The sequence below is a fragment of the Amblyraja radiata genome, chromosome 22, assembly GCF_010909765.2.
Source record: "Amblyraja radiata isolate CabotCenter1 chromosome 22, sAmbRad1.1.pri, whole genome shotgun sequence".
Lineage (NCBI taxonomy): Eukaryota > Metazoa > Chordata > Chondrichthyes > Rajiformes > Rajidae > Amblyraja > Amblyraja radiata.
The window spans coordinates 6,441,594-6,467,378 of NC_045977.1; the positions used below are offsets into that span (position 1 = coordinate 6,441,594).

Here is a 25,785-nt window from a genome sequence, read left to right on the forward strand (position 1 = left end):
AGATATTTAGTTTATTCCTGTTCAGAAATATTGCTATTGTACTCGAGATCTTCCCCTCATAAACACAGCCCAAGAGCTGCCTGTCTTCTGTCCAATCCGTAGTTTGTTACGCAATATGGTCAAAGCTAGTCTGTCCACAGTATATTTGCCAAGTATGGCTGTCATTTTCTGGAGTGATGTTTACTGTAATTTTGTGAAATGTTGATTATATTGCCCATTTCAAGAGAACTAAGCACTTCCAACTGTCTTGTGCAACAGGAATAATGTGTTAAAATATGAATAAGGATTCAAATTGCATGTAGACTGACAGGTAAAATTAGAAAAAGTGATTGGGTAAAAGATAATATGGCCTAAAATGAATTGCTTTGCAATAATAGTGTCAAATAGCTTGAAAACCTGCGTAGAATTTGGAGGGCATGTTCACTAGTGTGCATTCATTGTCATCGTCACAAACATGAGATTTTGTTTCTAACAGCTTAAAATATTGTTCAAGTAGCCACTGATTTAAATGGCCAATGATTGCAGAAGTAGCAGCAGATAATCCTTCTTAAATATTGAAACAAATATAATGTTTGATTTGTAATCCGAAAATAGGTTAGATTTTTCCAATTAAATAGTATTTCAAGCAAAAAATAGATTGCTAAAGAAACTCAGTGGGTCAGGCAGCATCTGTGGAGGGAAATGGAGGAGATGATATTTTAGGTGGGGTCCCTGCTTGTCCAGACTTGAAACGGCATGTGTTCAATTCCCGCGACAGATGTTCCCTGACCCGCTGACATTTACCAACAGTGTGGTTTTTGCTCAAGAATCCTACATCTGAAGCCTCTTCTGCCTCTAAATAGTATTTTTGTTTTTAAATTGGTTATTTCAGAATTTTGTGTTCAAGCTATATTTTGGAAGTGAATTATGACCTGTTTTTTCCTGCACTGATGTGTAAGTATATGGAAGCAATTTTGTCTGCAAGATTGACAACATCAGTTACTGCACACGTACCAACAAATGGCACATGTATTTACATTTCCCAAGATGATGGCATTAATGCCTCATGTAAGCCTTTTCCGTGCAGTACTCGTTATGTGATTAATCAGAGATACTTTCTGATGCTTGTGTTATATGCATTAGAATTTAGTTACCCTTCTATGAATAAAGTAGAACAATCAATCAGAAAAATTGTTAGGAAGAGGGTGTTACTGAATAAAGAAAATTAAAGTAAATGATTTTGATTTGCTTTATGCTTGATGGTTTCCACCGAGCAGTTAATGAATATTTTAAAATTTCAGTCTTTTTAATATTCTTCTTTTCTGAAAAAAAGATGTACAAGATCCAGTAATTAAAAAATGCAAATAATTTAGACATTATCAATGAAGAGACAATTTATTTAAATAATTTTACTGCAAAGTATTCTGGCAAAAAATTGTGGGGTGTCAATGTTGTCGCCCAAACACCCTTCATCAGAATTGGACAAATGAAAGAACAGTGATTTGTAATCCAAAAATAGGTTAGAACCGTCTGTGTATATGCAGTGGAAAGCTTGGTAGAATACGTAAAGAGAAACCAGACAGAATGTTTCTTGTAGCGAGTAGAGGTAACAATTATTTTAAAATCTGGCAGCGAGAGACTGAAGAGATAGAATCATACAAAACAAAGGTGCAGCCGTATATCTGGAAAATAAATAAAGAGCAAGGGTGCAATTATTAAATGTAGTGCTGAGAACTGCAACATGCTCAATTAGTAGGTGAGGTACAGTACCTTGAGCTGATAGTGGCATGATTGAGCTAATAGGAAGGTGGAGGAGGACAGATTAAAATTGACAAGTAACTAGAAGCTCATGGTCACGCTATAGACTGATGGAGGTGTTCTACCAAGTGGACACCCAATTTGCGATTGGTTTCTGGAATCTGGAGGAGATCATATTGTGAGCACTGCATAGAGTACACTAAATTGGAAGACCTGCCAGTGAATTGCGACTTCAACTGGAATAAATGTTTGGGTCGCTGCTCAGTGGTATGACATGTAAGGACTGCATTGGAAAGGTAATGTGTTGTGTGAAGTGGAGTGGAACAGAGAGTTGCAACAAATGGTCCATTTGAAATTGTAAATCAAAAGAGAGCAGGGAAAGATGTGGGCTGATGGTGGAATGTTTTTGAATATGGCTGAAATTATGGAAGAGAATACATGGAATGTAGAGACTGGTGGGATGGCTGGTGAGGCCAAGAGGAATCCCATCACTGATCTGACTGGAAGGGTAGGCTGTAGGAACAGACGTGCAGGCAATAGAGGAGACATGAAACTTACAAAATTCTTAAGGGGTTGGACAGGCTAGATGCAGGAAGATTGTTCCCGATGTTGGGGAAGTCCAGAACAAGGGGTCACAGTTTAAGGATAAGGGGGAAATCTTTTAGGACCGAGATGAGGAAAATATTTTTCACACAGAGAGTGGTGAATCTCTGGAATTCTCTACCACAGAAGGCAGTCGAGGCCAGTTCATTGGCTATATTTAAGAGGGAGTTAGATGTGGCCCTTGTGGCTAAAGGGATCAGTGGGTATGGAGAGAAGGCAGGTACAGGATACTGAGTTGGATGATCAGCCATGATCATATTGAATGGCGGTGCAGGCTCGAAGGGCCGAATGGCCTACTCCTGCACCTATTTTCTATGTTTCTATGTTTTCTATGATTGAGAGCCCTGTCAGCCATGGTAGGTGGAAAGCTATAGTTAAATAAAAAAGAAAGACCCTCTGAAAGTAGTGTTGTGGAAAAAAGTCCTTATCAATGCAATTATGACAGACATGAAGAACGTGGGAGATTAAAATGGAATCCGCATAGTAAGCGACATGAGAGGTACTGCAGTTGATATAACTCTGGGAGTTGATGGGCTAATAATGAATATTAACCTTTTGTTTGGAATGGATTAGAACTGTCAAGGAAGGAAAGAGTAAGGATGAACCATGTTAAGGTGAGTGCAGAGTGGAAATTGGTAATGAAATTGAAGATAGACACAAAAAGCTGGACAGGCAGCATCTCTGGAGAGAAGGAATTTTCTATAAAGTGCAGCAGATGGTGAAGAAGGGTTCGCTGGTGCAGACCAGCGGCATCGGCACCTAGTTTTAAGGTGAAATGACACAAAGTGCTGGAATCAGTTTGAATAAGGGTCCCGCTGTCACCTATCCATGTTCTTCAGAGATGCTGCCTGACCCACTGAGTTACTCCAGCATTTTGTTTCCTTTTATTAACCATCATTTGCAGTTCTTTGCGTCAACTACATACAATGACAATACTGACCTTGATTATAGCGGCCAATCGGCAATAACGGACACCATCATCTCCCTATGGTCCGTTATAATGAGAGTTTACTGTGTGGTGTTTCTTTTAGTTACCAAATTTAGTTGCTTTTTACACATCTCACCAGTTCAGTATTTTTTTTTAATTCTCCCGTCGCTATGCTTAACATATGATATCAAAGTCCTCTCTTTCTGATATTCCCGATTATTTGAATCGGGCAGTTTCTACAAAATGTTACCCCCTCAGAAGCCACTGTGAAATTACTTCATGATTTCTGGGACACACAGAAGCAAGCTCAGTTTTACAAGTGCTTATTTTATACTTGGTGCTTCGTCACATTAGATATCAGTCTGAACAGAGAGACCGAGCGGTATAGGTACAGGGTGGTGAAAAAGTTGTTTGTTCATGGCCAAGGCATTGAGTATAGGAGTTGGTATGTCATGTTCTAGTGTACAACTTGTTGGTAATGCCACCTTTGGAATATTGTGAACAGTCTTGTTTTGTGTGGATAATCCTGGGTGTGGAGGGTTTGAGTTAAAAGGAGAGGATAGGTGTGATGTAATAGATGTTTATAATATCATGAGGGCATAACCACAGTCTTTTCCCTAGAATAGGGGAATCTAAAACTAGAAAACCTATGAGATGGGAAAGATTTAAGTGGCACCTGCAGAGCGAGATTTTCATACAACTGGATGCTGCATTTATGGAAGTATTAGAGGCAGATTTAATTAATACATTTAAGAACCACTTGGGATAGATACATGGATAGGAAAGATTTGAAGGGATATGGGCCAGGTGCTGTCAAGTGAGATGAGCTTGGCTAAGCAACTTGGCATGGACGAGTTGGGCTGAAGACCTGCTTCCATGCAGTATATCTCTGACTAAATTTGCAATGGATCCTTGATGTCTTTCCCTTATTGTATTATCCAGAACTCCACACATGATCAAAGAGTCAAAAATCTTTCAGTCATATGTACCGGCAACAGAACAATGAAAATCTTACATTCTTTACCCTTATAGGCCCATTAACACAAAACACACTAATAAATATACAATAATCAATAATAATCAGTAATATTAGGAAAGAGGAGCGACTCCTTTAAGTTGATTCCAACTGTTGCCATTTGCAGGTTTGCATGTCCAAAACTGGACATGATAATATTTCCTTTACTAACTTGGTGCATCTGAGCTACTGCTTTTAATGTCTTCTTAAATTAACCTTCTAATTGTCAACTTTTCTGCAGTGTCTAGCTTTCCTCTTTCCATATATTTCAGTAAGATATACCATGTCAACTTATGCTAAATAACATTTGTTACATTTTTTTCCATTAAACACCTGTTTTTCTTGAGCTTGGTATCTTGTCAAAGGCTTTCTGAAAATCCACAGACACTATTCCCGCCATTCACATCTTTTCTCAAATCTGCTCAATGGGTTCATCTTGTGAAGTCAATGTTATCCATTTAAAATTATTTTCCCCTAATTCAGATGTAATTCAACTTTTTATAGGATTTAAACATTTTCTGGTCATGAAATATTAAATTATCTCTATTTCATTGGAAAATGGGTAATGCATTTATCTCTATGTACATCAATACCTTTGAATGTACAATATACCTTGTTCAAAAATGTTTCAGAAAGGTATTCTTTGTTTTTGTACCAATACATTAACCTGAGCTTTATTTCCTCAGATGAACTACGACAAGCCATTATAGCCATGATGAACAGAAAAGATGAGCTGGATGAGCAAAACAGGTACCGTTTGCTGCAATGTAAATGTTGACGAACAAATCAATCAATTCAAAGGAATGTCACAATTAGTAACCTTTTCAAATGAACTCAAATACCAGAGATATTTAGTGTCAAATTTATTTACTCTTTCTTTAAGCATAGAACAGTACAGTCCAGTACAGTCCCTTGGGCCCACCACATATGGATAATCCATATCCTTCTATTCGTTACGTATCTATATGTCTATCCAAAAGTCTCTTAATGTCAATATTGTACCTGCCTCAACCATCACCCTACCCTGGCAGTGCGTTTCAGGCACTCACCCACCACTGTGTAAAAACAAAAGTTGCCCCACACATCTCCTTTAAACTTTGGCCCTCTCACCTTAAAGCTATGCTCTTTTTGTATTTACTTTTGACTGTCTATATCCATCTAATGCTTTACTCAGTAATAAACATGTATAGCTGTACCCCCCATGTTATGCAAGTTAGCTGAGTACTTGTAATCATGTCACTAAACCTCATTACATTGATAAAACATTGCAATCCAATGATGAATTGATGTTGTTCTCCTTCTCTGACACAATTCTAAAATCCTCTAGTTATGTTGGAATAATAAGTGTTCAGAGAAACAGTTGCTGATTCTGCGCTTGGTCTCGCTGATGTAATGGAGGCCACATCGGGAACACAGTTCCCTTGCACTTGCGCTCTGTCTGCCAAAGCCTTAATTCCCCTTCCTATTCCCACACTGACCTTTTTGACCTGAGTCTCCTTCATTGCTAGATTGAGGCCACACGCAGACTGGAGGAACAGCGCTTCATATTCTGCTTGCAGATCTTACAACCTAATGGTATAAACATTGAATTCTCCAATTTTAGGTAACTGATCTACAACAATCCCCTCCCCGCACTTCTTTCCCCCTCTACCCACCAGGATACGCACCCATTTCTGTCCCCCCTCCCCTTCCACCTACATTCTTTCCTCTGCCTTCATTATCTGCAAATATAACACCATAAGACATAGGAGCAGAATTAGGCCATTTGGCCCATCAAGTCTACTCCACTATGCAATCATGTCTGATCTATTTTTTCCTCTCAACCCCATTCTCCTGCATTTCCCCTGTAACCTTTGATACACTTGGTTATCAATCTCTGTTTTTAAAATACCCCATGTCGTACATGGCAATGCAGTCAACAGACTCACCCACCCTCTGGCTAAATAAATACCTCCACATCTCCATTATAAAAGTAAATCGTTTAATTCTATGGCCTCTGGTTCTATGCTCTCCCATTACTGGAAACTTCCTTTCCATGTCCACTCTATCTAGGCCTTTCATTATTCAGTAGGCTTCAATGAGATTCCTTCTAAACTAGTGAGTTCTCACCTTTTGTATTTTCATCTCTGGCCTTTGTCCAATCATCTGCCTATCAACCCCCCCCCCCCTCCCCCCCCCCCCTCCCCCCCCCCTCCTCCTCCCCCTCACCTATTACTCGCCAGGCTTTGTTCTGCCCCTCCTCTCCTCTCATTTTCTTTTCCCCTCCACCACAATCAGTCTGAGGAAGGGTCCTGACCCGAAACGTCACCTATACATGTTCTCCAGAGAAGCTGCGTGAGCTGCTGGGTAACTCCAGTACTTTGTATCTTTTTTTGTAAATCAGTATGTGCAGTTCATTTGTTAATTAAAATATCTTGCACTTGCTGTGATGACTATAAAGCTGTTAGTGTTCAAGAGTCATTCAACATGGAAACAGGCGCTTGGTGCCCAACTCATCCATGCCAACTACAATGCCCCATCTGAGCTATTGCCTTTGCCTGCATATGACCCATATACCTCTCCACTTTTTCTACCAGCATACCTGCCTAATTGTTTGTTGAGTAAAGATCCATCTTGTTGACTCTAGTCTATTATCATCATTTGGTCTGTCAAATACACCATTTTACACCCACAGCAAAGTGGGCCACACAACTCATTTAGTTTGAGTTAAATGCGGGATGGGCAATAAATGTTGGCATTGTTAATGTAACAATGTTACAAAATTTTGAGATTTAAAAAATCAAGTCTGCAATTTATCCCATCAGATAAAGCATAAAAAGAAGTTTAATGAGACACCTAATTCACTTTCATAACTTCAGTATTAAAAAAGTTATGGCCATTTTCATACTCGGAAATTAACATCTTGTTCCCTATTGCTTTTCCATTGACTTAACACAAAAGCTGTGATCGAGGACAGTCAAAAGCCCATAACTTTCTTAAAAATTAAGTGAACTGAATGAAATTTTCAGTTATTATAGATTGAAGCATTCTGAAACAAATATAAAACATCTTACTTGGATGACCTGAAATGAAAGCATACAATTAGTTAATTACCTAATTGTAGTTAAGTACAAAATTGACCGTTGTGTCAGAAATAGTAATACTGATTGTTGTGGAGGGGGAAAGAAAGTGAGAGGAGAGGAGGGGCAAATAAAGCCTGGTGAATAATAGGTAAGGGGTGGTGGGGGGGGGGGGGGGGGGGGGTTGATGGGCAGACGATTGAAAATTCAAAAATGTGATATTCTCAAGATCAGAACTTTAATATTATTGTATTATATGCTGTAAGTCCTTAACAGATAGGTGAATAAATTACAATTTCTAGCAATAGACCAGGTCTTTATGGAGAAGATCAGTTGCTAGCTGGTACATTGGCATATCATAATCAGTGGCATCATCATACTCCTCAGATTGTAACCAATAAACAACTCTGTACACCTTGTTTTTCCTCAACTTTTCAATTTTGGCATTGTAAACTACAAGTTTTTGCTCTTCAAACATCGCATGACATGCCTTTCTGCCCACCCATTAAGAATGTCCTGTAGATTCAATTTCTTAAGAAAAGGATATTTTAAAAAAATAGCCGAAGTATCCAAATAACAGACTAATCCCATTCACACGTTCACAATATAACATGATTTTTAAATCTCACTGTCATGAATTTATATTCCAGATGGAAGGAATTTAATGTTTAATTCCCATAAATTTATCTAGAAACATCCACTCAATATAATCAAAATTATAATTTTTTTGCACAATACATGGGACTAAAACTAATATTTAGTATAAAAATATTGACTACTAGACCAAGTGCAGACCCGTTGGGTCTGCTCCCCCAACGCAGCCGTTCCCTACCCGTAGCCCCCACGGGAGATGTGGTCCTCCAACTCAAGGGGCTCAGGAATCAGCAGTGCGGCTGTTTTTAAATGGCGTCTTTGAGGCGAGATGCGGACACTAGCAGCCGTAATGGTCGCTGGCCAGCAGGAGGCGACAAAATGAGTGAGTGGGGGGGGGGGGGGGGGGGGGGGGGGGGGGGAAGAAGGATTTTATTAAAAATGTGTACATAAACTTGACAAAATTTAATGAGGAGTGGATACTTGGAATGAAAAGTGAAATCTCTACCGAAATGGAAAAATTCAGGGCGTTTGTGGGTCTGACGTTGGCGTAGCAATGAATCAAAGGCTGGCACCCACAGGCTGGCAACCACAAGTCAGGCAGAAAGCCGGCAGCCAGCCAGCAGCCACACAGTTTTAATAGTATACTAGACCAAGTGCAGACCCGTTGGGTCTGTTTCCCCAACGGCGTTTGGGGGGGGGGGTTGAGAAGAGGGAAGGGAGGGGAGAGGAGGAGGAGGAAACGGGATAGATTTGGGAGGGAAAGGAGAGCGGGGTAGGGGGTGAGAGATGGGGAGAGAGATGTCGGGGAGGGGGGATGGGGAAGATGGGGAGGAGGGAGAGGGGTGGGGGAGAGAGGGGAAAGAGTGGGGAGGGAGAGTGGAGGGGAAGGGGGAGAGAAGTGGAAGAGTGGGGAGGGAGGGAGGGGTAGGGGGAGTGATGTACCTGCCTTCTCTCCATACCCCTTGATCCCTTTAGCCAACGCAGCCGTTCCCTACCCGTAGCCCCCACTGGGGGGGGGGGGGCGGCATCACACACACTAACCACCCCCACACACAGAGTTGGAAAAGTGTATAAACATCGTTGTATTTGAGCATTGGGCACATTGTGACATCACACGATGGAAAGTTCACCATTGGCTGGGGCTCCTGCATAGGCATATGTAAATGAATCCATTCCGATTGGACATATGTGAACATTGGGCATTGTGACATCACACGATGGAACGTTCAGCAGGGGCTGGGGCTGGTGAAGCTTCTGTGGGTGAGAAGCCAGTTTAGTTTTGAAATTTGGGGGGGGGGGGGGGGGGTAAGGATTTGATTAAAAACGTGTACTTAAACACGACGAAATGTAATAAGGAGTGGATACATAGAAAGAAAAGTGAAATCTCTATCGAAATGGAAAAGACGTCGGCGATTCTGCGTCCATGTTTCGGAGTTGCAGGGAATCAAAGGAAGAAAAGCGGCAGGAAGCCGTACATGTAAATGGATCCGTTCCGATTGGACGTCCGCGAGCGTCGGGCATCGCGTTTGAACGTCTGCGAGCATCGGGCATTGTGACATCGCACGGCGGGAACGAATCGAAAGGCAGGAAGGGATCCGGACGCCAGCCGGTCGGATGGGGCGAGAGTTTTAAATAATAGATAGATAGATATAGATGTATTACAATAACACAAAATATAGATGATTTAGATGCTCTTATGACATGATTGTTCAAAAAAAGAGCATTTAAATCATCGTGCGAGTGGGTTTTTCTGTAATGCGATCGATTGGAACGTTGCATTTGCGGTTAATTTGAACTCCATATCGGCAGGAAAAACACTGCCGGTTCGTTTGGGGCCCAAATCACATTTTCGCAATGTAAAATTAGATTAAAGTCATCCCAAGAAGCAAGTTTATATGTAAAATAAACGTCTTACCCTTTGTTTTGTCCCATTCTTGCAACTCGTCACGTTGTAGGCATTGAGGGCGTTAGAAGTCGCTTTTTATTTTAATCTAATTATTAAATTGTCTCGCGGGAACGGGAACGGAAGTCCGATCGATTATTCTTCAGCAGCTAGCAGCCCGAGGAAATCCGCCTCCGATAAGCAGTACAAAACGGCATTTTAATCCCGCCCCCCCCCTCCCCCAAAGGCGCCAAAGTCACGCACACGGCCAGTGGCAGAACTGCAGCGCCGCTGAAGCTAAGTTTTGTAACATCGCTAGTTAATGACACCTCGATCCAGAGAATAAATTCTAGATACCATAAATATGAATATTGGACAAAATAATGTTTAGCTGGTTCCAAAATAAAATCACGAAAGCAAATGCAGAATATTCATTGCGAAATTGTGTCTGACAAATCTGATGATGGGGTCATCAACAGGATTGATAGTAGGGGAGTGGACATTGGCTGTACGGACGCAAGGTTGGCCTGTCTGGAAGGCATGGACTCCAAAGTGAGCTTGCCAACTGGATTCAGAATTGGCATGTAAGAAGGAGGCAAAGGCTAGTTGTGGAGGGTTGTTGTTCTGATTGGAGGCCTGAGACCAGTGGAGTGCCGCAGGGATCCTTGCTGGGCCCGCTGCTGGTTGAATGAATGAATACGTTTATTGGCCAAGTATTCACATTCAAGGAATTTGCCTTGGTGCTCTGCCCACAAGTGACAACATGACATACAGTGACACATTAGGAACGACACATAAAACATTAAACATTAATAATAAAACATTATTGATTAAACATGTGAATTAACATTGTTATAGATATTAACGATTTAGATGACAATGCAGACAGTCAGAACCTTTTCTCAGGGTGGAAAAGTCAAAGACCAGATGGCATAGCCTTAAGGTAAGAGGGGCAAAGTTTAAAGAAGATGTGCAGGGTATTTGTTTTACACAGAGTGGAGAGTGACTGAAACGTTGCGATGGGTGGTGATGGAGGCAGATGTAATGGGAATTTAAGAAGTTTTTAGATAGGCACATAGTTGTGCAGAGAATGGAGGGACATGGAGCTCATCAGCACAATGGTCGAAGAACTGCACCATCACAACCTACTAACTTGCCCATCTCATCCGAAACCTAAGAAATATACATAATGCTGGAGTAATTCAGTAACTCAGAGTAACTCAGTAACTCAGCGGGTCAGGCAGTGTCCTTGGAGAACATGGATAGTCAGATAATGGATAGTCAAGAGATCTCCTTAATGCTGACAAATAAATTGTATGTTACTCACACTTGGTAGTGTGTAGGGCCGGAGAAGTTTTGGAATGTTTGAAAAAATCAAATTTTGCAGTTTTTTCACCCAGAAGAAAACTTGAAGGTTAAGCCACATTTGCATTACATGTCTAATCCAGTATATTTGTCTGACTTTAGTTGAATTTGCTCTAATTTGGGAAAGATAGGAATGGTGGACAACAAATATTCAAGTGGGTACAAAGATAGAAAAAAAATGTGAGGAAACTGTTGAACAGATTAATAATGCACAGAGAAGCTGGAAAAGTCTAGGGTCCAGCATTAGAAAATGCAGCATGAGGCGATTGGATGAGAATGTTTTCCAATGAAGTGAGGCTGAAAGAAGTAAGATTTACGAAGGGCCAGGCTTGTTGATGCTGAGGGATATAATGTGAAGTTGAAGATACCTCTGTCAGTGATTAAGACCACATGATTTGAGAGTACATAGAATGGGCATAAATGAGGAAGAAATGTTTAGTGGAAATAAGATGATGATGAATTCAGCATAGAAAACTTTAAGTTACCTGATGTAGCGGAATTGCCCATGATTTGTTGCAGAAGCTTTCGCGTGAAAGTTCGAAGGAAATCTGGGATGAATTAAGTATGGGTTTCAGGATACAAGATGATGGAATTAGAGTCATAGAGTGAAACAGTGTGGAAACAGGCTCTTCGACCCAACTTGCCCGCACCCGCCAACATGTCCCAGCTACACTAGTCCCACCTGCCTGCGCTTGGACCATATCTCTCCAAACCTGTCCTATCCATGTACCTGTCTAACTGTTTCTTAAATGTTGGGATAGACCCAGCCGCAACTACCTCCTCTGGCAGCTTATTCCATACACCCACCACCCTTTGTTTGAATTATTTTTGTTTAAGGTGATGATTGTACACTTTTCCATCAGTGTTGGTGACTTCTATCTTGCTTGGTTCTCAGCTTTAAATAATTTAAAACTTTTATTTTCTCATTGAACAACACTAGAGTAGAGAATAAAACAGGTCATTCAATCTACAGTCGATATTTCTGTAAGAGATATAAAATGGCTGCAATCATACTTTTGTAGTTGATATTAAAAATATGCTTATGGTAGGCATAAGCAGTCAAGGGTTGTAGAAGTTATAAAGCCATTTTGACGTTTTGTAACTTTGAATATGATTTTCTACATCTGACTGCTTTGTAGGTCTGGTTTAACAGATGGTAAATCCTGTTTTTCCAGATCACTGCGGAATTTACTTGATGGTGAGATGGAGCATTCTGCAGCGCTCAGGCAAGAAATTGACAACCAGCAAAAGAAACTGGCAGAGCAAGAAGAACGACATGCTGCCAAGATTCAGGCTTTGACAAGGTAGGGGATAGGTGGATCAACCTGGAACATTGACCCACAGAGAGGCACCGTGCATCATAGGCTCATAGTCCCATGAGGGCGATTGTTTTTTTGATACTATGTTTCTTATTGCCAGTTTGAGGTTTGGAAATAAGAAATTTTGTTAAATACAGAAATTAGATTATAATAAACAAAAAAGTTTCCTTTAAACATATGTAAAAACAAAGAACAGCAGGTGCTGGTTAATACACAAAAGGACACAAAATGCCAGAGTAACTCAACAGTTCAAGCAGCAACCCCAGAGAACATGGATAGGTGACGTTTCGGGTCGAGACCCTTCTCTCTGATCGTAGAGAGGGAGAAGAAAGCTACAAAAGAGGAGAGGCAGAGCCAAGTGTGGCAGGTAATAGGTTGACATAGGCGAGGTGGATATTTGATAGACAGATGCTTGAACAAAGGCTGGAGATCAGAAAGTAAGGTATGAGACAAGTTTGAAGAGTTGTGGATTGTAAAGTCAGAGGGGGAAAATAGGAGGTGGGGGAGAGTACAGTTGAGGCACAGAGTATGGAAGTGGGAGGGAAAGGGTGGGTGGGTAGTGAGAGGTTACCCAAAATTGGAAAATTCATTGTTCATATTGTTGGGTTTTTAGCTAAATAAGCGGAATATAAGGTGCTGTTCCTCCAGTTTGGGTGCAGCTTCACTCTGGCAATGGAGAAAGCCTAGAAAGGTCAGTGTGGGAATGGGAAGATGAGTTAAAATGGTTAGCAACCAAGATATCCAGTAGGCCTTGGCGGACTGGGGACATGTATTCAGTGAAATGATCGCTGAGTCTACACTAGGTTTCACCGATGTACAGGAGCCTTCATTGGGACCATTGGATGCAATAGATTCGGTTAGAGGAGATGCACATGATCCTCTGCCTCACCTGGAAGGAATGCTGGGGTCCTGGATGGTGGCGAGGGAGGAGGGGTTATATCTCTTGTGGTTGCAGGGAAAGTACCTGGAGATGGCAAAGGTTTGGGTGGGAAGGGATCATCTGTGAACCAACTAGTTGCAGAGGGCGCAATCTCTGTGGAAAGAGGAAAGAGGTGTGGATGGGAAGATGTGACTTGGCAGGATTACGTTGGATGGGACAGAAATGTCGGAGTATGATGTGTCGAATGTCGAGCCTCATGGGGTGAAAGGTGATAAATGTCAATTAACCTGTGCTGAAGTATATTCTTTTAAAAAATAACATCAGACATGGATGAATCCAATGTTTAAGATGCTTGTTAACAAATTGTTTTCAATGCAGGGAAAAATATCCTTCATAAAACTCCTAAGAAAATGTAAAGTCGTGTTTGTACAAAACTACAGCATGAACTCAGGACATTGCATTTTCCATTCAGTATAGCCAAATTCCAGAAATCATCTCTGCTCAGTTTTATTCCATGCTTTTACATGGATTTTGTGTTTCTCCTCAGGTTCATGATATGTGGAAACAAAATTAATACATTCTATCTTATTGAGCTTAGGAAATATAATTGAGTGATAGCTACTGCCACCTGTTCCAGAACAGTTGCCAGCTGAGAATGTGGAAACTTGTGCAAGCACGTATTGACTCCATTAAGCAGAACAAACCCAAAGTGACCAATTACTGTACAATCAGACAATGCACTCATTCACCAACAGCATTATGGGCAGTGCCATCTACAATGCTATAATGTGGCATTTAGTCAAACTTTGTTTTTTAATTATTTACCTGATTTTAGACAAAGGATGTTGAAGTTTACTAAGTGCTTGTGCATTAATGTAGGCCAACTGACTGCAATGTCAGTGGGGGAGAACTTTGGGACCAGTGATCATAATTCTATTAGTTTTAAAATAGTAATAGAGAAGGATCGGACTGGTTCATATGAGGTGGGAGAGATATGAAATGAATACTTCTCATTCATTAATGCTGCGGATAAGAACACGGTAACTAAGGAATTGAGATAATGGAACTGAGATGTCTTAGATCATACACAAATTACCAAAGACAATGTCTTTATGTTTTAAGGTAGATAAATGCTCAGGGTCTGACCAAGTTTATCCAAGTACAGGTACATCCATGGAGGAAGCTTGAGTGGAAAATGGGGGGATGATTTTTTTTTGTCTGTAAGTAATCCTGTTAGTCTTTGTCCAAGATGGCTGTCGGAAGGGAGAGTGGACGCTGGCGCGCTTTAGCTGCCGCTGCTCTCTTTTCACATTGTGTTTTTGATTTTTTGTTTTTGGACTGAATTCTGTTTTTAATTTGTGTTTCTGTGGTCTTTATTATTTATTTTATTCTGATTATATGTTTTTTATTCCTGTTAATCTCTGTAAGGTGTCCTTGAGATGTCTGAAAGGCGCCCAAAAATACAATTTATTATTATTATTATTATTAAAATACGAAGGCCCTTGCAGAGATATTTGCATCATCTTTAGCCACATGTGAAGTTCCAGAATAGAGGAAGGTGGCTCAAACTGTACAGTTGTTTAAGACGGGCAGCAATGTCAAGCCAGACAACTATAGTGAGCCTGACATCAGTGGGTGGGAAAGCTGTTGGAAGGGATTCTTCGGGACAGGATCTATAAGCATTCAGATAGGCACGGACTGATTAGAAATAGTCAGCATGGTTTTCTGCGTGGGAAATTGTGTCTCACAAATCTGGTAAAAGTGTTTTAAGAGGACAGCAAAGGAATTGCTGTGGGAAGGGGGACAATAGACAGTGTCTATATGGACTGAAGCAAGTCCTTTGACAAAGTCCCACATGGGAGGCTACTCTAGATGGTCAGATCGCATGAAATCCTAGGATTCAAATCCAATTGGATTCAAAATTGGCTTGAAGGAAGGAGTCAAAGGGTAGTTGTGGAGTGTTGTTTATCTGATTGGAAAACTAGGATGAGTGGAGTGCCGCAGGGGTCAGTGCTGGATCCATTGCTGTTTGTTATATACATGATTAATTTTGATGACAGTGTCGTTAATGCAGATTACACTAAAACTGGTGGTATAGTAGACAGTGAGGAAGGATATCTTAATTTACAACAACATCTAGAGCAGCTAGGAAGGTGCGCCAAGGAATGGCAAATGGAACTTTGTTGTAAAGGGGTGCGTTCCTATCGAACTGTGCCCTGCTTCCGGCATCAGATTGGAGGAGAGTGCGCCTCTGGCGCTATAGATGCACTATAACTTAGTTTATAGTTATAGTATAGTTGATAGGAACTCCAAGACATCCGTTATCCGAACTGTGTTGTATTTGTTCGGACAGTCCTATGCCTTGAAATGGCCTCCTCAGAATCTGCAGACCAACAAGTTATACGTTCATGTAGTGGATGATTGCTCCCTGTAACTGGGTTCACTAGGAGGTCCCTGCTCTTGGGTACAGCCATTACTGGCTGGACTATAATTCCCACAATTTTTGGGGACCAGGCTTGAGTAGGCCAATCTGGCACTACCAATATGCCTGTGGCTTAGTCTTGCTTGATTTTTGTCAAGCATCGGTTTGTGAGACAAATTGGCGGAAAGCATACATAAACATTCCTCCCCAATTGAGGGAGAAAGCATCCACTGCCTTGCTCCTGGATCCAGCTCGCAGGACACATATCTGGGTAACTAATGGTTAGTCTAGATGCAAACGGATCAACATCTGGTATGCCAAATCGTGTAGTTATTTTGTTAAATACTGTCTGATTCAACATCCATTCTGTGTTGTTATTAAACATTCGTGATCCAGCATCTGTCACCGTGTTATATCTACCTCGTAGATTTCCCAAATATTCCTCTCGCTACACCAGTGCCAAATGAGGTTCGACAATCTGTCGTAAGATACAGATTTTACACCACCCTTGTTAATGGATATATGCCACCGCAGTGGTGTTATCAATCTGAATTTGAACAAGCACCGGTTGCATATCGCTACAGAGAACCTTGAGTCCATATTGTGTGCCCAACAATTCTGGGTAATTGATTCCATGTGTTGGGGAATTACAGACTCCTGCTCATTCCATCTGCCCCCACAGCTTTAGGCTGCGTTGGTGTCTCCCCATCCTTAGCCGCTTGCATAGGTCTGAAGAACCCTCGATGGCTTTCGAGCAAAATTTCCCTGAGCTGTCTCCCATTCGTTATCCACCATAGTTATTCAACAATGGCCTCTGCTGGCAATCCATAGTTTGCCAATTCGGCCTGCATGTAATCTGAGTGTTCGTTCCTTTGCTCGCTGTAAATTCTGGTAATGTAAAGGCCCGTGACGTACTGCTGGGAATGCAGCTACTATTTGCCAATTATACTCGCTGTTTGCCTGATAGATGGCTAGAATTTGACTATCAGGTCATTGCAGGCTTAATTAATATTGTCGTTTGCCCCTAGGCAAAGTGATCAACATATTTACTGTTTTTGATAGTAAATTCTAGGTAATCAATTGCCCTTGTAGGTGTCAATTTTGATTTAACTGGATGGATGAGGTAACCAATTCTTTCAAACAGGGTTTTGGTTTGCTTGACTGATGCTTCTGCCAGTTCTTGGTGACTCCAAAATGAAAATGTCCTCCAAATATGCCATTACTATGTGGTTTTGAGACCTTTGTAGTCCCAGAATTGGTTTCCGTAGTTTGGTCAATAGTCTAGGAGCTGATGTCAACCCATTTGGCAGAGCCATGCCATCCAGTTAAACTTCAAATATCTCCTGTTCTTAATGAACAGACACCGAATAGTATGCATCTTTGAGGTCGATGCATGCCATGTGACCATTTTATAGGAAGCTCCTATAAAACAGTAGTTAGACCGTAACAAAAAATTGCTGTTTCTAAAAGTCTGTACTGCACAAATGAGTTAAACCTGGATGAAGTGACATCCTCCATCTGTCACCTGTCCTGGAAGGCAATCCTGCCCAAAATACTGGGCCTGCCTTGAAGACAATTCCGGTCCGAGTTCCAATTCTGCTTGGAACCTATGTATGTTGTGCAGTAAAAAATAATCACATGTTGTTATCTGTTTTTTAAAACCAGATCTGAAATTCATGTTATGGTCATTTTGAACAAAAACACAAGAGTAAAATTACCAACATGTAACTGGTCCACAATCCCTTGTTTCAGTAAACCCAGACCCACCTACCTCCATGGCTACCGGTGGTCTTGTGGTAAGCCCAAAGGCCCCTGATGCGGGTTCCTTTTCTCTCCTTGATTGGGAGTTGGACTGGTAGGAAGTGTGGATTCCATGTTTCTCCTGACCTCTGCTTGGGTCTTGGTCTGAAAACCTTATCATACTGAGCCTGCCTTGTCGGACAATTCTGGCCATAATTCTGAGTCTGCCTTGAAAGACGACTCTGATCATATTTCCGTGTCCAGCTTTCAAGCTACCACCGGCTTCAGTGAACTGCTTACCCCCTATGGAGGTGTGGGATGTGTTGTCGCCTACTGATGAAGTTTGCTTGTCGTTGGTACCTTGATTGGTCCGACAGCTTTTGCTTCCTTCTTCTGGTCTTACCTGAAGAGAGGATTCGGCGGCTAGTTTCTCCAAAGTCACCCTGATGGCGCTGTTCCCTTGCCGGCATTTGTGCGGATATTCTGCCAACTGCTGCCTCTTGAGGCCATATGCATGTGCTTCAGTATGTTCATACTTTAATTCGAGATCAGTTACCTACTGATCTCGAAACCAAATCTAGTTTGAACGTTATGTGAGGTTCAAATGACAAATAAATGGTATTGTATAGTATTGTAATTCGAGATCAGTTACCTACTGATCACTCACACTCCCCTCCATTGAGAGTGAGATTTGTAGGTAGCCCTGAAAACAGGTGCTGCCGCAGGCCCCTGAGGATACCTGCGCTGACATGGCCCCTCCAGCGGGCCTAAATGAGATTCTTGCTTTGGGTCAGACTGAAACTGACCGTGAATGCTCCTCTCCTCAGAGCAGGAGACATTTGCTAGATCTCTATCCAGAGAAGCACCCAGTGGAACCTGGATGATTGCAGAAGTATTTCTTTTCTTTTGTGCTTATTATTAATTTTATGTAAAGCTCTTTGGTGCAAGTTAACTTAAACAGTGCTATATAAGTAAAAGTTACTTACTTACTTCCTTTCTTCTGCTTGTCCCTGGGAAGGTCCCCCCCCCCCCCTGCTTTTGTACTCAGAGTGGTTTCTTCCATATGTACTTCCCCCTCCAATAGGGAAGACATTGGGTTGCCCCATTGTGCGAGACTCCCGGTACTGCCTGCCTGCTGTAGGTCCCGGGCTGACACAGCTCTCTCCTTAGAGCAGGTTATTGTTGGAGCAACTTCTCCAAAAAGTTGCTCCTATGTGGGAGAGTCGTCCTCAGACGCTCTACGTTGAGGGAGGGTATCCCTTTCCCTCCCCGGACTCTTCTGAGTCAACGGGTTGTTTAACTTGCGGGTGGATTTTCCCGTACTGCAGGACCACCAATGGAGCTCTCCTCCTGCAACAAGTCTCCTGCCGGTTCAGCTGCCGGCGCTAAATGTCGGGAAACACCGTTGCCCGCTACTGGGAAGTGCTGCGGTCTTCGGCAGCCGACTTCCCCGCGGACCGTATCCTCGACATCTGGGCCTTGAACTTGCAAATAGTTTCAAGCCCGAAAGAAGGCAGGTAAGTGATTCAACTTTCCTTACCTGCCATCCTAACGGCCTGGGAGGATGCAGTGCTTCTGCCAGTCCGTCGCGCGTTGCGTTCAGACGTAATGACGCTCACGCAGACGGACGGCCCTTCTTCACGTAGTCACTCACGTGACTCCGAAGTAAAATAAGTATGAGCTGTTGCACTTTAGTGTGTCAAACCAGGGCAGGACTTGCATAGCAAATGGAAGATCCCTTGAGAGGATTGCAGAATGGAGGGATCTGGGGGTACAGGTGCACAGTTCCCTAAAAGTGGAGAGTGGACATTGTGGTAAAGATGGCGTTTGGCAGGCTTGCCTTTATTGGCAATGGTATTAATGATACAAAGGTTGTGACATTCTGATGCAGCTGTATAAGAGGTTGGTGATACCACTTTGGAGTACTGTGTATAGTTCTGTTTGCCAGCTACAGGATGTCATTAAGTTGGAAAAGGTACAGAAGAGATTCACCAGGTTGTTACGTAGGCTTAAGGGCTTGAGTTATCAGAAGAGATTGGATAGATTGGGACTTTGCTTTGGAGTTAGGAGGCTGAGGGGTGACCTTATTTAGGTGTCTAAGATCATGAGGGGGATGGATAAAATAAATGTTCACAGACTATTTCCCGAAGGTGGAGTATTCTAAAACTAGAGGGCATAGGCTTAAGGTGAGAGGGGAGATATTTAAGAGAGACCTCAGTCACAACATTTTTCACTCAGTGGTTAGTCTGTATCCGGAATGAGTTGCCAGAGGAAGCTATAGAAGTGGATATAATTATGACTTTAAAAGACATTTGGACTGATATACGGATGGCTATGGGTCAAATGCAGACAAATGGGACTCGCCCAGTGTGCCAACTTGATCACATGGGCAAGGCGGGCCAAAGGGCCTGTTTCTGTGCTCTACAGTTCAATGACTCTCTGTAAAGATTCCAAACTAAGGTCAGAAATATAAAAAGGTGAATGGTGATTTGCTCGCATTTAGTGTACAATTGAATACATTTTTGCAATTTCTTTTTCAATTCTCCATTCCTTTAATGTGCCAATTCACACCCTAACATAATCAAGTTTCCAATTGTTTGCTGTATGCACATTGAATCATTGGCATAATTTGTCAGTAGATTTATGCTTCTTGTGACGGTATGTTGAGCAATTCCCTTCCTCTAGCTATAAGCTATTTTATTGTATTATATTTGTTTTATTGCAAATGGCAAATGCTGTGACTATTTATTGTAACCCTTTTGCACGTACTTCTGGAACTATATTTTGTGTTTAAATTACCCGGAAAGCATTAACAGATTCACAAAAACATTTCTCAATAAATATTGGCGTGCCTTTGCTGATGGCAGATTTTTCAAATTTAGAACTTGACAAATTATGGTTATATGTTGACTGGTTATAACTCAACAAGGTGTATGTCTTAGCAATTTAATTCGAAATGTATTTGGCACTTGGCTGTCTATTATGAATACAACTGATTGACAAAGAAACAGAAGCTGCCAAATGTGAGCATGTGATTCACAGACTGAGCAAAGACATTGTTGCTAACTATTGAGAGTAGTGGTTGTTGTGAATTAATGAAGAAATGAAGATGAAATTATTTTTCTTCTTGAATATTCTTCCCACACATCTAGCACCAATTTACTTCATAGATCTATCTTAAGAGGTTTAATTTTGTACAATTTGACGTGGGCATTACAAAGCAAAGAATATTTCTCTGTGACCTCCTGACTAACGAGACCTTCAAATAATGTTATTGTTTCTAAATTGTCACAAACTGAGATTTTTATAGATGAATAATTTTATCATGAAAAGTCACCTGAACACATTTTTAAAATTGGCTTCATTGGTCAAACACTAATATGAAGGTAAACTGCAGAGACAAAGCTTTAATAATATTAAATACGATTACTAAAGATGCAATTAAAGTATTTTTAAATTGTATTTCCCAGGAGCTGGGCATTGGCGGAGAGGAGAGAATTTATTGTGTGAACGTGAAAGCATTTAAATAGTTGTGTTTCCATGTGCCCAAGTCCTCTGTGTTTCTTGGTGATGGATGTTTTGGATTTGGAAGAGTAGTGTGGGCTGAAAGCTGTGAGTTATATATAGATGATATACAGTCTGCAGGAGGGTCTCGACTTGGAAAGTCACCCATTCCTTCTCTCCAGAGATGCTGCCTGTCCCGCTGAGTTACTCCAGCATTTTGTGGCTATCTTCAGTTTAAATCCGCATCTGCAGTTCCTTCCTACATATACAGCTGCCACTCTATGGCAATGTGAATGGAATTATTATTCACAAGTGTTGTGTGCGAATACCAATCACGCGGTGGCTTTGCCTTAGATGGTTGTTGTTGGAGCATTCACCTGAGTGAGTAGAAGATATTCTGTGACTCTTGACTCAGCCTAGTAGATATTTGCTAAAGCGTTGGGGTGTCAGCAGGTGGATCAGTTACTGCAGGATATATGGGCTCTGATGCACTGTGTAGCCACATTACGTTTGTCGTTGGTCCAGTTCTGACTAAGGATGATTCTCAGGAAGTTGACGGGAAACAAGCCATGAATCATTGAATGTCAAGGGTAGATGGTTAAGCTTGCTCTTGTTGAAGAGAGAACTGCCGGGCACCGTAGTAGTATAAATGTTAACTGCCACACCTCAGTCCATGCCTGAATGGTGTCCAAGCCTTGTTGCAAGCAGCCACATTTGCAGAGGAGTAATGAATGGAATAGGACATTATGCAGACATCACTATTTCATAAAATGAAATTCAATGATGAAGCATTGAAGATGGATGAGTTTGACACTCTGAGGAATTTCTGCGGTGATATGTTTGTGCTAGGATGTTTGATTTCTATCGACCACAGTGATCATTCTCTGGGTGAAGTTTTGCTCAAAACCATTGCAGTATTTTTCCCTTATTGCCCATTCACTTCCATTTTCCCAGCGTTCCAAATGTTGCCTTGAGCAGCCACCTCCGCCTCTCCTCTGGAATTTGTCTCTTTAGCTATGCTTAGATCAAGGCTCTGATGTGATCTGGAGCCAAGTGATCCCGGTGAAACCTAACTGGACATGAGTGAGCATGTACACAAAATTGCTGGGGAAACTCAGCGGGTGCAGCAGCATCTATGGAGCGAAGGAAATAGGCGACGTTTCGGGCCGAAACCCTTCTTCAGACGTGAGCATGTGATTGGTGGGTATATACCACCTCTTAACACTGTGAAGAACATCTTCCATTGCTCTGATGATTATTGAGAGTAGACTGTTTGGACAATAAATAGTTGGATTAAATTTGTGCACAACACATAACTTGGCAATTTTCCACATTATTGGATAAATGCCAGTATTATAACCATTATATGAACAGCTTGGCTACATGTGCAGTCTGGAGCGCAGATCTTTCAGTACTGCAGATGTCTGCTGGTCCCAAAGCCTGTACTATATCTAATGCTCTTAGCTGCTTCTTGATGATACATGGAGTGAATCAGATTAGCTGAAGACTGGTATCTGTAATGGTGGGGATCTCAGGGGGAAGTCTGTGATAAATGCTTATATTAGTCATATTTTGGAGATAATGCATTGTGGAGAATGAAGAATTCCTCATCGAAATGCAAGAGATTTTCTTCAATAATAAATGGATTAATTTAAAAGACAAAAGTAAATAGCAGTTTCAAATTATACAACACATTTCACTAAGCAAAATCGGAAAACCTTGGAGATATAAACATGCAGCCTTCCTTTCAAAATGATATTTAGATAATTGTAACCCTTGATTTCCCTCTCACTCCATCCCTCCCCCATCCTAGTTCTCTGACTATTTTCACTGTCCTGATTAAATGTTACCGATTGTATGCGTTGTTGTCACCTTCCCCGCATCTAACAATGAACCATTCTACATTATCCTTGAGCATAGTCCCCTTTGATCTGTGTTTTCACACCTAACCCTTCCATATCTCTACATGACCACTTTAGATAATTGTACTTTTGTCAGCGCTGCCCGCAGCTAGAAGCTCCGCAGACCATAGCTCCACGATGGTAAATCAGTGCTGCGCCGCTGCTGAAGCTCTGGCTGGTCTCCGGCAGGAAAGGCCGCGCTAATCCAGTTGGTAGGCCGCGAGGAGGGGGTGAAGATGTCACTCGGAGAAAAGACGCCTCTCCGACCAGATAGTGACTGGGAAACGGCTTCCCCTATTCCCCCGCCCCCCCCACCACCCCCCACATAAAAAAGACTAAGCCACCTTTAAAACATAATTTTAGATACGCTAAATATAACAAAAAGAGTGACATGACGGACAACTACTGGCCACACTCGATGGCGCCATCCGATGTCATGTTGTCACGTGCGGGCGGAGCACCAAGCAAATTCCTTGTATGTGAATACTTGGCCTATAAACATTAATTCTTCGCTCAGATTCAGATATACCATATGTAAACGTTGTCAAGTCAAACTAAGGTACAATACACAAAGCAAAGGATAAGATACAGATGCAGAATATAGTTCTCAGCATTGTAGCACATTAGTTCCAAAGTCCAATGTTCTCAATGGGGTAGAGGGGTAGGAGCTTTTTCTGAGTCTGGTTGTGCGCTCATTCAGGCTTCTGTATTTTCTGTCGGATGGGAATAGGGAGAAGAAGGAATGACCAGAATGGGACAAGTTTTTGATAATGGTTTAGAATGGAGAACGGCCCACCCGCACATTACTTATCCTTGTTCCCCAGAGATGCCCGGCCGACCCGCTGATTTACTCCAGCAGTTTGTATCTATCTTTGGTATAAACCAGCATTTGCAGTTCCTTTTTATTATCTTTGATAATGTTGGTTGCTTTTCAGAGGCAGCGTGAAGTGTAGATGGTGTCAACAGCAGGAAGTTTGGTCTGAGTGATGAACTGGGCTGCATCTTCAACGCTCTGCAATTTATTTGCAGTTTTTAGTAGTGCTGTTCCCAAACCAACCTGACACCATGCTCTCCGTGGTGCACCTGGAAACGTTTGAAAGCGTCACTGGAGACATGCTGAATTTCCTTGGGAAGTAGAAGCATTGATGTGTCTTCTTGGCCTTCGCATCAATATCGTTGGTCGACGCGAGGTCATTGGTAATATTAACACCAAAGAACTTGAAGCTCTCAACCATTTCCACTACTGCTCCATTGATGCTGATTGCAGCATGTGCTCCACCATGCTTCCTGAAGTCACCATCTATCTTCCCTGTCTTACTTATATTGCGAGGGAAGTTATCGCCCTGGCACCATGTCACTGTTATCTCTCCTTCCTGTACACCGTCACATCTTTGTTTGCAAGTCAGCCCATCACTTACTGGTGTCGTCTGCAAACTTGTAGATTGAATTAGAGTTGAATTTGTCCGTATGGTTGTGAATCTATAGGGAGTATAGTGGGGGACAGAACGCATTGTTGGGGCTCAGCGGCGTTGAGCATTATTGTGAAGGAGGTGTTATTACCTATTCTCACTGATTGAGGCCTGTGAGTCAAAAAGTTGAGGATGCAGCGACAGCTGATTCCTTGGTCTTGGATATTTAGGGTGAATTTGGATGGGATTATGATGTTGAAAGCAGAGCTGGGTATCCTTATTGTCTAGGTGTTCCAAGCATGAGTTTAGGTCCAAGGAGATGGCACCTACTGTGAACTGTTGCGATGGTAAGCAAACTGTAGTGGATCGTGGCTGGCTGAGAGGCTGAAGTTAATGTGCGCCATCACCTGTCTCTCAAAGCACATCATGATAGTTAGTGGATGTCAGAACCACTAGACAGTATACCTTACTTTATTTTTGGCACCGGGATGATATTGGGTCTTTTGAGCAAGTGGGAACCTCAGAATGGGAGTGAGAGGTTAAAGATGTCTGTGAAAACCTTTGCCAGTTGGTCCATCCAGGCCCTGGGGACGTGGTCAAGTTCTCCATCAGATTCACCTTCAGGAAGGCTAATCTTGCGTCTGCCACATAACTTTGGTTCAGACGCACCTGATACTGGCAGAGCAGGTGGCATTCCACCACCGACCTTCTGTTCAAAATGGGCATAGAATGCATCGAGTTCATCGCTGCCAGACATACTGCCTGCCCGCTTTGTAGCCTTGTTATACCATGCAAGTCTTGCCACAATCCATGGGTATCTGTCATTCCATCGAGACTCCAGCTTAGTCTGGTATTCCCTCTTTGCATTCATAATGGCTCTGCAAAAGTTATAGATAGATTTCTTCTACCTCTTCAGATTCAGATTCAGATTCAGAAAACTTTATTGTCTGTCGTAACAGAAAATCTTCTTTGACGTGGCTCAACATACAAACAGGACAATGTACTGATAAGCAGTCATACAACACAGATTTCTGCGAGCACACACAGTGTGTATAGATCTTAAAAGCAAGTATAAAGATTAAAACTGTAAAAATAGACAAGATAAAAGTTGTGGATACGTGTAAAGTGACAGTGCGTCAGGGTTAATTTGTTCCTTGTTCATTTTTTATTTAAGCTGTTTATGGCAATGGGTATCGATGAGTTTTTGTGGATGTTTTTCTTGGATAGGGGGACTTTATATCGGCGGCCTGATGGCAGAAGTTGGAAGGACTTGTGCAGGGGGTGGGTGGGATCCTGTGTAATGAGGTTGGCTTTCCTTTTAACTGCCTGGGTGTCGAGTACTGATAATTGATTTTGAATTTTGCCAGTTATTTTGCTTGCTTGATTGATGATCCGGGAAAGCTTTGATTTGTCTTTGACAGAGGTGA

The 25,785-nt window shown here is 41.9% G+C and overlaps 1 protein-coding gene across 1 annotated transcript in view; it reads left to right on the forward strand.

The window, feature by feature from the left end:
- snx29 (sorting nexin 29) overlaps positions 1 to 25,785 on the forward strand; it is a 679,392-nt gene that overhangs the window by 177,199 nt on the left and 476,408 nt on the right. The window contains exons 12-13 of the mRNA XM_033040302.1: positions 4,970 to 5,033; positions 12,359 to 12,487. Coding sequence (XP_032896193.1) covers positions 4,970 to 5,033; positions 12,359 to 12,487 — 193 coding nt within the window. The remainder of the gene's footprint in view (positions 1 to 4,969; positions 5,034 to 12,358; positions 12,488 to 25,785) is intronic.